Raw genomic sequence first — 14,194 nt, 5'->3', positions numbered from 1 at the left:
AACAGTTTATGCCGTTGAAACCACAGTATGATGCAGTAGTCACCCTTACTAAGGAGCCACCGTAATTAAAATATATATATATATATATATATATATATATATAAGCTATATATGAAGCATGGAATAAAATTCTCTTTATAGAGTAGGATCACTGAATTGACCATAACTCAACCCAAATCTGGAGTAATACATCCATGGATGAGCCGTAAAACACTGCCCACCCTTTACAGGCATTTTCATCCAAGACCAGCACTTGGGGACTCTGTCATCAGATATACTTCACAGTTAGAGTAGGTCTAATTCTCCCTTTTTTTTTTTTTTATGACATGTAAAATTAAAAAAAAGTTTTGGAAAGCTGTTACTAATGCTAATAGTACAACTTACCGATGTAGTATTCACTTATTTTATATATCCTACATAACCGCATCTCTAAGGTTTGCCATGTCACTACTGAACTGCACTTCCTAGTCTTTCATACGCCTTCTGCCTGAGGGTATGCACATGGAGGAGGGCAAGTGACTAATCTTGTTTCTGGATGGCAACTTGTGTTATGACATGCCATACATTGAGGGTTGTAATATGGGGAGAAAAATCCAAGGGAGAATAGACCTCTCCAGGGGTCTCATTCGGCATCTACTTGTAGTGCAGGTGGAAACTGTGCACTGATCTCAACTAATTTCTTGTAAAAAAAAAAAAAAGAGAATATGCACCTTTTTAATGTAGATATATCACTTTAAAGGTGGTTTTCGTGCTATACGATCTCCAAAACACCCTTTTCAAAGCACTTTTGTCCAACCATAAAATGCCCATAAAGGGTGCGACTAGTGTGGGTTAAGGAATCCTCCTATACATTTCTCAGAACCGGAGTTTACGGAGCAGTGTACGGTGCCCGCATTCAGTAGACAATGAAATTTTAATTGAGAGACAAACAACGCTTCTCACAGTTCTCCATCAATTAGCTTTGCTGAGAACATTTCTGAAGATTCTGATTGGCTTAGAGCAACAGGAAGCTGTTCACAAAGCTCCTCCTAATTGTCCTTTTCAGCAGGATGTCCGATACAGTTTACAGCTCCTGCAAACTCTCTCATTCTGAAGATCTATAGTGGAAACTCTTCTAACCTATTAGTTTTAACCCTTAATGAGCAGCTTATAGATACCTTTGTATATGTCTGGCTCCTAACAGGTGTGTTATGGAAAAAAACGAACACCTGGTAGTGTGCTGGCAGAAATACTGGATAGTTTCTGGATGGCCAGTACGACAGTAGAGGCAGGTAAATGTCATCTCCTTTTACACATGATGGGCATGGGTTGAGCTCCATCTTCTGTGGTATTGTTACCGGTGTCCAAATTCTGAACAATATAAACTTTTTTTCATCCGTAGAGTTAACTTCTTGTGGGGTAAGCGTACAGAAAGTTAATTCATTATGGAAATATCGATCCGCATAGTAAAGTTCATGATTACTTGATCTGTATATTTATTATAAGCCAAGCAGAACCTAATTTGGTCCCCTGTTTTCTTCTAGCTAATAGGCCTCTTGATCTTGTGTATCGGAATATATGCAGAGAGTGAACGACGAAAACATCAAACTTTGGAAGGTATATTTCTGGCACCAGCAATCATCCTGCTTCTCCTGGGCATTCTGATGTTCGTGGTCTCCTTTATTGGGATGGTCGGCTCCTTAAGAGACAACTTAATGCTTCTCAAAATTGTAAGTGAACGGGCTCTGATAACTTCCTCTGTCCTATTTTAGAACATGGCAAGGTCTTCTTAAAACCAGTTATGGTGGCTTCCTTCACATTCTGGGAAAGTGGGCGAGACCTACAAATTGTTGATTTATGCCCCTAGTGGCCAAATATGCATCCAGAACCTCTTGTGTATAGCACAGATATAAGGGATGCCTCTATAACCTATGTAGTCATCCAGGGGATAAGTGCTCCTCTTCCTTTGTGCCAGTCCTATATAGTTGATACAATTTTAGAATGTGCAGACCCCAAGGTGAACATAATAAGCGCCAATCAACCTCTGATGACACAAGCCCGAGCAGGTGGCGGTATTGTAATGTGTAAAAATGAGTTCCCCAGCGTGTCTTCATCTGTGTACAGTATTTTTTTCTTGTGTAGGAGTCCCAGTATGGAGCATTAAAGTGTGGAGATACACTCACTGCATCTGATTACTAGAGGCCATCAATTATTCACGGGTTAACCTTGCGTTCAGCTGACAGTATGTAGATGAAATGTTTTGCCCTCAAGCGTATTTACATCTTTGGCGACAGTGGATTTTCATGTTTGCATAATTTTATTTCTTAGAGGATTGATTATATATAAAAATGTAAGGCCAGATTTGCTTAATGTAAAATCACAAATTGCTAATGCATTCCACAACACTAGGCGTTCTTATCCCACAAAAGCTTCAACTTAATATTGTGGTTGCTTGTTCCTGTAAACTGTGTCTGTGTACATTATTCACGGCTGGAGACATGAATGTGGAGTTTTGCTCCTTTTTAAAAAATAAAATAAAATATGTTAAGATGTGGATCGGGGCTGCACTGAAGATTTTAGGGTATGTGCACACACACTAATTACGTCCGTAATTGACAGACGTATTTCAGCTGCAAGTCCCGGACCGAACACAGTGCAGGGAGCCGGGCTCCTAGCATCATACTTATATACGATGCTAGGAGTCCCTGCCTCGCTGCCGGACAACTGTCCCGTACTGTAATCATGTTTTCAGTACGGGACAGTAGTTCCACGGAGAGGCAGGGACTCCTAGCATCGTATATAACTATGATGCTAGGAGCCCGGCTCCCTGCACTGAGTTCGGTCCACTACTTGCGGCCGAAATACGTCCGTCAATTACGGACGTAATTAGTGTGTGTGCACATACCCTTAGTATTTTTTTATTTTATTTTAAGCTCAAAAGCTTTCCCCAGACTATATTTTATTCTAATAACGTTTTAAAGCCATTTAATTCTTGCAATATTTATACACTTGTATATGTGGATTTTTTTATTTTTTCTTAAGCACATTTCTCTCTTTTCCCCAGTCTTATTGAGCAGAGAAGAGCGGAAAGATAAGGTTATTTGTTAGCTTGTAAAGGTTGTGCTGTCGTGAACATTTTGGATGATTACATTGTGCTTGCCTACTTTGAAAGGGGTCATCCCATGAAAATATTACTAATCAATGGACGTTACAGTGTAATTTACATATTAATGGAGTTGTTCAGTCCCTAAAGATTGATGGCGTTATGCTTGTAGCAGCGGTTCACAGTATTGCATCCTTCTCCCATTTACTTTGATCAGCTATTGATTTCCTTTAATTTTTAGGGACTGGGCAGTCCCTTTTAATCTTCTATACTTGTCAGTGGGCAAGCAAGATGTCCTCCGCTTGTCCAGGCAGGAGAATGCTCCCTCTGACAAGTAGAGATAAAGAATATGTAAATTACGTGGCAGCATCAAAACAAGGGATTCATGCACATCGCTGAGCCGGAGCTTGGCAATCCGGACGAACGGCGCGTGCGTGTCCACTGCTGCTTGAGGCAGTAGTTGGATGTAGATATCGGTGATCAGAAAATCTAGGGGGCCCTACCACTGACACCAATGTAAGTTATCACGAATCACATATTAATTTTAATACATTTAAATTGTAAAATGATTTAATTTCACATATTCTGTTTGCGATTAGTAATTTATTTTGTGATATAGCCCCGTTAAGAATTATTTCCAAGGAGACCTGAGATGTGGCACAGACATTAGCTCTGCTCACAAGTACTGGACATGTCTCCATAACAAATTAACATAGACATTAGAGCGACTCCATAAATACAGCTAGCAGAGTGCCAACCATAGACAGTGGCAGAATAGTGTCTACCATAAAAAGTGGCAGCAGAATTCCCCAATAAACAGTGCTAGTATACGGTTTCCCATTGAAAATATTTGGCCCCTCAGCAAAGGGCCCCTCATAGAAAATTGAGCCAGCAGAGTGCCCTCGTAATCCGTGTCAGTGGACTCCACCAATAAAAAATAGCGTCAATACAGTGCCCCGTCATCAACCATGCCTGCAGAGTGCTTCTATAAAAAATAGTGCCAACAGAATACAAGCTACGCTGTTTTCTGATTACGTGGTTGGAAATTACAAGTGGCAGCGGGAAACGAGAAAGGTAAAACTGGGTTTAGGGGGCCCCGTTCTAGAGATAGATTTGGATCCCGCCTCTGGGACCCAAATCTGACATTTTTGGCATATCCTATGGATATGCCATAAATGTCCCTGATGGGCAAACCAAAAGGCAGGACTGGCACAGGTGATGAAAGTGCATGAGAGAAACAACCTATAATCATATCAGAACATTTTCTACATCCCGGGTTGAACTAGGTCTCAGAGAAAGTTTCTTCAGTAGCACTTTATTTAGGTAGCAGTGCAATAGGAATTAAACATAACCGTAAAATTAATAAAAAGTTGACTTTGCCTTGAGCCTTTATAGTGTCAGAGGGTAAACACGTAATGTTTCCGATCTTTAGAACATCAATCAGTCACTTGAAGTTGAGAAAGAAATGAATATTTGTCATTTGATTTTCTCAATGACACATTTTATGCCGGTGTGCTGTAAAGTAATAGAAGGCAAGAATCATTTATCTTTAAAATGTGACCTGCAATCTGTCAAGCAGCTGTATCATATCTGAGAAATATGGAAGTTTTATTTTTAGGCATAAACCATGCAGTGTAACTTACTACATACAGGTAACTGTAGTCAGTGCTCATAACAATGTATATAGATAAGAGAAATTACCCCCCCCCCCCACACCCGCCCGATGAGGCCTATCTGTCCGTTATAAACTGGCCAAGAGAATAATTTGTTTTGTCACTGCTTTAGGCTAAATGCACACATTGCGTAGTTTGATGTGGGAAATCCGTATCAAAACCGCAGGTATACGCACGTAATTCCTCAGCTAAAACCGCACCTAATGGCGCATCATTTGATGCGTCTTTAGGTGAGTTTTTCCATTTTGATGCGGAAATATGTGCGATTTTATGCTGCGGACTTTGGTGCGTGTTTTAGGTAAAACCAGTCAGATAAAATTCGCAAACGGAAACGCAGGATAAATTGACATGCTGCACATTTTAAAATACGCACCACAGGTCAATTTACGTGCAGAAAACATCTGCACCGTATAGATGAGGTTTCTTAAACTCATTTACGGTATATTGCTGGTACTGTATTACGCTGCGGATTTGCCGACTGAAAATCCGCACGTAATTTGCAACGTGTGCGTTTAGCCTTAGGATGCTTGGGATAGTGAATTTATAGATTTCCTTCTGAAGATTCCCGCTTACAGAGCCATGTCCAAAATCTTTTCTTCTTTGATTATTTTTTCTTTTGTATAGTTTTTTTTTGCATAAATCGGTAATACATGTAATTATATTAAACTTAGTAATATGTCTTTTTAGGGAAAAGTGGAATCTTCTTCCCCATTCAGTAGCTGATAGTTCTCACTTTCCTGCCTTCAATCCCTCTGTAAATGTTTTGAAACCTCCTCATGCTCCAGTCTAGTGTAAACAGTATATAGAAAACAACAAGGAGGGGAGAGGAAGTGTATGCAGCTGCAGTTTCTCTCACTCAGTATGTATGTGAAATTTCATGCTTTGTGATGAGCACGTTATGCAGGTTAGACCCAACACTGTCTGCACTACATTTGATACACCTTTTCATCTGCCTAAGGCCTCATGCACACGACCGTAAAAACTCCCGTTATTACGGGTCGTAATTACGACCCGAAATAACGGGCCCATAAACTTCTATTGGCCACGGGTACCTTCCCGCTTTCTTACGGGAAGGTGCCCGTGACGTTGAAAAAGATAGAACATGTTCTATTTTTTTATTTTACGGGCCGTGCTACTATACTTTATAATGGGAGCACGGCCTGGAAAAACCAATCGTAATTACGGGCACAGTAGTGTGCATGGGGCCTAAGGATTGTGATACTTGTTTTGTAAAAATATGTAACCTTTAAAGAAGCACTTTTGTTTTTTCCTATATAGTGCAGCATAGGCTATTAAAGAATAATGTAGAGGCTCTTGTGTATACCTGTTTTAGTTATGTAATTTGTGGATTGTCTGCTATTTTGTTTCCTTCTTCCCACTCTGATATGGTTCCACTAATGCAGCCTACATTTCCCATGATTCCTCTGGCTTTGCAGGAGGGTGGAGTCTCTTCACAATGCACTTGCTCTGCTGAGTCCTATCTAAGTGCAGAAAGTGATCGATCACTGACATAAAATTTCTGTACTTGCACTGCAGTCTCTGTGCATCCTATGTGATGCAGCTTGAGCCAGCCTCCTGCTTGTGATAGATTTCTCTCTCACCTTTTACAAGCAGGAGATGGGAGAGCAGTGTGAAGCTGCTTCTCATAGAAATACACTGAAAATTCTGCACACAGTATAGACAGCTAGTGCGAGTCAGGAAACATTTAAAGCGGTTATCTGGGGAATAAAAATTGTTAACCATTATTATCAGGAAAAAAAAATCTAATTTACTCAGTGTCCTTTTGAATTCCATTCTGAATCACGAATTAAGGACCCTGTCACGTGGTGCCGGAATCCCTGTAGTTTCAGATCAAGTGATGATGCTCAGACAGAGCACCATGTGACAGGGAGCTTGCTCCTCCTTCCATTTGTGTGTCATCAATCACGTGACCCACTCTGCTCCATTTTATAACGCAGCTCTCTTCCTAGTCCTGTCGGCCAGGCAGTGTATGCAGCATGCGGCGGCTCGCCTCCTCTCAATGTGCATGCTACAGACCTTCCAGGGGATCCTGGGATTTGCAGTTTCTCAGCACACCCTGAAAAATTAAATCCCACCCAAGAAGCATAAGAGGACAACCATGTGTGCGGTGATATCGCGGTAGGGTAATTACCTCAAAAATAACGTTCAATGCCTGGAAATTATAAATAACAATAAGTAAACGTTTTAAGAAGTGTTTTGTGGACTTTTTTTCTTGGGCCGCCGGATAACCCCTTTAACTTTGCAGCTCAGTGGCGTAACTACCACTGTAGCAGCCATAGCGGCTTCTATGGGGACCGCAGCATGTGGGGTCCATGCTGCCCACCGGCATGGGGCCCCCCATGCCCGGTGGCATTGCTAGCAGCCGCTGTGGCTGCTACAGCGGTAGCGACGCCGCATTCAATAGTATCTGAGTCCTTAGCACCCGGATACTATTGTACACTATGCCATTGGCTACAAGCCGTTTGGCCTGCAGTCTATCAGCCTATGAAGTCACTTGATCACGCCAGTCTAGGCAAGGATCCCGTCGGTGTTGAGACTTGTGTAGAAGCTACCTTTGTTGTGGGAACGGGACATAGGTGAGTATAAAGTTTGTTTTTGGGGATGCTATCCGCAAGTGGGGGGGGGGCTGTATGGAACTATCTACAGTGCAGGTGTTTTATGGCGGTATCGGCAGGGGGTTGTATGTCACTATCTACAGTGGAGGGTGTATGGCACTATCTGCAGTGGGGTTGGGAGCATGGCGTAATCTACAGGGGGCTATATGGTGCCATCTACAGGGGGAGGTGGGGGGGTCACTATCTACAAGGGGGGGGGGTTACATGGTCTACAGGGGGGGCTGTATACCAGAACCTATGGGGGGGCACTATCTACAGGGGGGCTGTGTGGCACCCAGGGGAGGGGGAGCACAGTCAAATGTTTGTTATGGGGCCAAATCTCTCCTAGTTACACCCCTGCTGCAGTTAATCATGGTTTGGCTTCACCTATTCTATCACTGCACTCCTGCTCCCTTGAAAAGGTAATTCTGCCCTATCTAACAGCACTCTATGCTTGGGGGTGGGATACAGAAGAACAAGAATGGTGGAGCTGGGTTGGGAGGTGAGGTGTCTAGAGCTTCCAGGAGGGATTTGAAAGGAGGTGATTGATTTCCTGTGAACTACAGGATTACACAGACACCCAGGAGAAACTAACCTTCTATGTACACATGAGAGCATGGTCTATTCCGGTGATCATACATACCTTCCAACTTTTGAATTCGTAAAAGAGGGACGTTTTTAAACCACGCCCAATATCCCACATAAACACATGAAATCACAGCCAGATCCTTCTTCAAATAACAAGAGCATATTCTCACTGCGGATCTCTAGACTTACAAAAAAAAAAAAACTATGGATATCACAAATATTATGGATCAGGTTATGCGTTCTTTGTTACTTTTCCTAACTTGGGTATAACATTTGCTCATCACGGCAGCAGCTGCAGGACAAACCAAAAGGCTGAGAACAATGAAAGTCAAGAGGGAGACCCTGTGGTGGTTGACTTTTCAATTGACAGCAGAGTTACATGATTGGGATTTTTTTTTCCAGTTGTGTAACTCTGCAACCGGTCAATAGAAAAATCCTCCACCAGAGGGAAAAATGTTTCCCCATGGCGGAGTACCACAAAAACACCTGGGAATCTAACATGATGGGGAAACATTTTACCCTGTGGTGGATGACTTTTCAGCTGACAGGTAGCAGAGTTACATGAAGCAGTGTTTTTTTTATTCTTCATATTACTAACGTTATTTTTTTTCTTTTGCAGGCTCCACTGGACCATTTGGACTGCGCTGTAGATTCGTTGGACTACTTCGATCTACGTTGTTCTTTTAAAATAAAATGGTCAAAGAGGATTGTGTTTTTTTTTTTTTATTTCAATAAAAAATATTTTCTTATGTTTCTGCTTTTTTTTTTTTTAATACTTTATTAGCTCCTTGGTAATGGTAGTTGTCTGACAACGTCTATTACTAAGGGGAGGCTTAGTGTTAGCTAGTAAAAAAAGCTGCAACTAACCCCCATTATTACCCCGGTACCCACCACCAACAGGGGTGTAGCAAGAGCCGGGTATGATCCAGTACCTGACCGTCTGTAGTGATGGCCGGGTACTAGGGCAGCCGCAGGTTGGTATTATGAGGCTGGGATAGGGCCAAAAACAGTGGCCCTTCCCACCCTGGTAATGCTAGACTGCTGCTGCTTTATTTTTTTCAAAAAGCGACGTGGGGTCCCCCTCCGTTTTTCATAACCGGACAGATACAACATAGCAGCAGCCTAGCATTACCAGGGTGTTCGGAGCCACGGTTTTTGGCCCTTTCCAGCCTGCTAATACCAACCTGCTGATGCCCCAGTGCTCAACCATCACTACAGATGGTCGGGTACTAGATCGTACCCGGCTCTTCCCAGCACCCTTGTGCCGTTTACTGGCTAACACTAAGCCCCACCATAGTAATAGACGTTGTCATACAACTGCCATTATCCAGGCGCGAATAGTATTAAAAAAACAGACATAAGAAATTTTTTATTGAAATAAGAACTCCCCCACACAATCCTCTTTGACCATTTTATTAAAAAAATAAATAAATTAGATCGTAGTAGTTCAACTAATCTGAGACGTAGTTCACAGTCCAGCGGAACCTGGAAAACCAAAAAATTAAGTTCGTAATATTTGCAAGGAGCCCCCCTTGTAGATAGTGCCACACACCGCCCCCCTTGTAGATAGGGCGCTACACAGCCCCCCTGTAGATGGCTTCACACACAGCCCCCTTGTAAATAGCGCCACCCCCTCTGTAGATAGCGCCACACAGTCCCTCTGTAGACAGCGCCACACAGCCTCCCTGTAGATAGCGCCACAAACCCCTTGTAAATAGCGCTCATACTCCTTGTACATAGTGCCACACACGGTCCCCCTTGTACATAGTGCCACACATGGCCCTGCTTGTATATAACACCACACAACCCCCTCCCCCTTGTACATGGTGCCACACAACCCCCCCTGAGGCCTCACCCTTGTACTTTGTGCCAATCTGCAAAAACGGAGAGTGGTAGAGGTAGCCTACTGCTTCTACTCTTCTCTGCCTGACGTCACTCAACGCTAGGAGAAGGCAGGAGGTCTTGCAGCCTGGCCCGGGAGTGGACCAGTCTAGTCACCAGACCTGTCAACTGACCAGTGAGGTCAGATGACAGGTCAGGTGACTGGACTGGTCCATTCCCGGGCCGGTGTCGACCCCAGTCAGAACGCCGCCGCAAGACCTGACGCTGATCGATGGTGCTCGTCCAGCATGCAGGGCGCCTATCAGCAGCGATCAGCTGTTTTGATACAGCTGCTCTGTGCCTCTCCCCTCTAGCTCCAAGTTGCGCCCGGGGCGCCGAGCGGGACATTTTTCAGACCGCCTGGGATGGCGGGACAGCGGTGAGAAACCGGGACTGTTCCGCCGGATCCGGGACTGTTGGGAGCTATGGATCATACTGAGGTTACATGACACAGCTGCCCATAATGAAAGAGTTCAAAATGTATGAATGTAACGGTGCTGGGAAGAAACAAATTACCCTGCTAGAATATTGCTGGTGAGTTATATGCATTATATGACACTGCTGAGTTATATGCATTATATGACACTGCTGGAATATGGCTGGTGAGTTATATGCATTATATGACACTGCTGGAATATTGCTGGTGAGTTATATGCATTATATGACACTGCTGGAATATTGCTGGTGAGTTATATGCATTATATGACACTGCTGGAATATGGCTGGTGAGTTATATGCATTATATGACACTGCTGGAATATTGCTGGTGAGTTATATGCATTATATGACACTGCTGGAATATTGCTGGTGAGTTATATGCATTATATGACGCTGCTGGAATATTGCTGGTGAGTTATATGCATTATATGACCCTGCTGGAATATTGCTGGTGAGTTATATGCATTATATGACACTGCTGGAATATTGCTGGTGAGTTATATGCGTTATATGACCCTGCTGGTGAGTTATATGCATTATATGACCCTGCTGGAATATTGCTGGTGAGTTATATGCATTATATGACACTGCTGGAATATTGCTGGTGAGTTATATGCGTTATATGACACTGCTAGAATATTGCTGGTGAGTTATATGCATTATATGACGCTGCTGGAATATTGCTGGTGAGTTATATGCATTATATGACCCTGCTGGAATATTGCTGGTGAGTTATATGCATTATATGACACTGCTGGAATATTGCTGGTGAGTTATATGCATTATATGACCCTGCTGGAATATTGCTGGTGAGTTATATGCATTATATGACACTGCTGGAATATTGCTGGTGAGTTATATGCATTATATGACACTGCTGGAATATTGCTGGTGAGTTATATGCATTATATGACACTGCTGGAATATTGCTGGTGAGTTATATGCATTATATGACACTGCTGGAATATTGCTGGTGAGTTATATGCATTATATGACACTGCTGGAATATGGCTGGTGAGTTATATGCGTTATATGTCACTGCTGGAATATTGCTGGTGAGTTATATGCGTTATATGACACTGCTGGAATATTGCTGGTGAGTTATATGCATTATATGACACTGCTGGAATATGGCTGGTGAGTTATATGCGTTATATGTCACTGCTGGAATATTGCTGGTGAGTTATATGCATTATATGACACTGCTGGAATATGGCTGGTGAGTTATATGCATTATATGACACTGCTGGAATATTGCTGGTGAGTTATATGCATTATATGACACTGCTGGAATATTGCTGGTGAGTTATATGCATTATATGACACTGCTGGAATATGGCTGGTGAGTTATATGCATTATATGACACTGCTGGAATATTGCTGGTGAGTTATATGCGTTATATGTCACTGCTGGAATATTGCTGGTGAGTTATATGCGTTATATGACACTGCTGGAATATTGCTGGTGAGTTATATGCATTATATGACACTGCTGGAATATTGCTGGTGAGTTATATGCATTATATGACACTGCTGGAATATGGCTGGTGAGTTATATGCATTATATGACACTGCTGGAATATTGCTGGTGAGTTATATGCATTATATGACACTGCTGGAATATTGCTGGTGAGTTATATGCATTATATGACACTGCTGGAATATTGCTGGTGAGTTATATGCATTATATGACACTGCTGGAATATTGCTGGTGAGTTATATGCGTTATATGACACTGCTGGAATATTGCTGGTGAGTTATATGCATTATATGACACTGCTGGAATATTGCTGGTGAGTTATATGCATTATATGACCCTGCTGGAATATTGCTGGTGAGTTATATGCATTATATGACCCTGCTGGAATATTGCTGGTGAGTTATATGCATTATATGACACTGCTGGAATATGGCTGGTGAGTTATATGCATTATATGACACTGCTGGAATATTGCTGGTGAGTTATATGCATTATATGACACTGCTAGAATATTGCTGGTGAGTTATATGCATTATATGACACTGCTGGAATATTGCTGGTGAGTTATATGCATTATATGACGCTGCTGGAATATTGCTGGTGAGTTATATGCATTATATGACCCTGCTGGAATATTGCTGGTGAGTTATATGCATTATATGACACTGCTGGAATATTGCTGGTGAGTTATATGCGTTATATGACACTGCTAGAATATTGCTGGTGAGTTATATGCATTATATGACACTGCTGGAATACTGCTGGTGAGTTATATGCATTATATGACACTGCTGGAATATTGCTGGTGAGTTATATGCATTATATGACACTGCTGGAATATGGCTGGTGAGTTATATGCATTATATGACACTGCTGGAATATTGCTGGTGAGTTATATGCATTATATGACACTGCTAGAATATTGCTGGTGAGTTATATGCGTTATATGACACTGCTGGAATATTGCTGGTGAGTTATATGCATTATATGACACTGCTGGAATATTGCTGGTGAGTTATATGCATTATATGACACTGCTGGAATATTGCTGGTGAGTTATATGCATTATATGACACTGCTGGAATATTGCTGGTGAGTTATATGCGTTATATGACACTGCTAGAATATTGCTGGTGAGTTATATGCGTTATATGACACTGCTGGAATATTGCTGGTGAGTTATATGCATTATATGACACTGCTGGAATATTGCTGGTGAGTTATATGCATTATATGACACTGCTGGAATATTGCTGGTGAGTTATATGCATTATATGACACTGCTGGAATATTGCTGGTGAGTTATATGCATTATATGACACTGCTGGAATATTGCTGGTGAGTTATATGCATTATATGACACTGCTGGAATATTGCTGGTCAGTTATATGCATTATATGACACTGCTGGAATATTGCTGGTGAGTTATATGCATTATATGACACTGCTGGAATATTGCTGGTGAGTTATATGCGTTATATGACACTGCTAGAATATTGCTGGTGAGTTATATGCATTATATGACACTGCTGGAATATTGCTGGTCAGTTATATGCATTATATGACACTGCTGGAATATTGCTGGTGAGTTATATGCATTATATGACACTGCTGGAATATTGCTGGTGAGTTATATGCATTATATGACACTGCTGGAATATTGCTGGTGAGTTATATGCATTATATGACACTGCTGGAATATGGCTGGTGAGTTATATGCATTATATGACACTGCTGGAATATGGCTGGTGAGTTATATGCATTATATGACCCTGCTGGAATATTGCTGGTGAGTTATATTCATTATATGACCCTGCTGGAATATTGCTGGTGAGTTATATGCATTATATGACGCTGCTGGAATATTGCTGGTGAGTTATATGCATTATATGACACTGCTGGAATATTGCTGGTCAGTTATATGCATTATATGACCCTGCTGGAATATGGCTGGTGAGTTATATGCGTTATATGACACTGCTGGAATATGGCTGGTGAGTTATATGCATTATATGACCCTGCTGGAATATGGCTGGTGAGTTATATGCATTATATGACCCTGCTGGAATATGCTGGTGAGTTATATGCATTATATGACACTGCTGGAATATTGCTGGTGAGTTATATGCATTATATGACACTGCTGGAATATTGCTGGTGAGTTATATGCATTATATGACCCTGCTGGAATATGCTGGTGAGTTATATGCATTATATGACACTGCTGGAATATTGCTGGTGAGTTATATGCATTATATGACACTGCTGGAATATTGCTGGTGAGTTATATGCATTATATGACGCTGCTGGAATATTGCTGGTGAGTTATATGCATTATATGACACTGCTGGAATATTGCTGGTGAGTTATATGCATTATATGACCCTGCTGGAATATGCTGGTGAGTTATATGCATTATATGACACTGCTGGAATAT

General features: G+C 41.8%; 1 protein-coding gene across 1 annotated transcript in view; it reads left to right on the top strand.

Annotated features, from left to right (window-relative positions):
- Positions 1-14,194, top strand: part of LOC142749903 (tetraspanin-15-like) — a 252,093-nt gene that overhangs the window by 58,636 nt on the left and 179,263 nt on the right. The window contains exon 2 of the mRNA XM_075858487.1: positions 1,524-1,709. Within this exon, the coding sequence (XP_075714602.1) occupies positions 1,524-1,709 (186 nt within the window). The remainder of the gene's footprint in view (positions 1-1,523; positions 1,710-14,194) is intronic.

Source organism: Rhinoderma darwinii, chromosome 3 (genome assembly GCF_050947455.1).
Source record: "Rhinoderma darwinii isolate aRhiDar2 chromosome 3, aRhiDar2.hap1, whole genome shotgun sequence".
In the NCBI taxonomy this organism is placed as follows: domain Eukaryota; kingdom Metazoa; phylum Chordata; class Amphibia; order Anura; family Rhinodermatidae; genus Rhinoderma; species Rhinoderma darwinii.
Note: the sequence above shows the minus strand (reverse complement) of the source record. Positions and strands in the feature narration are given on the sequence as shown.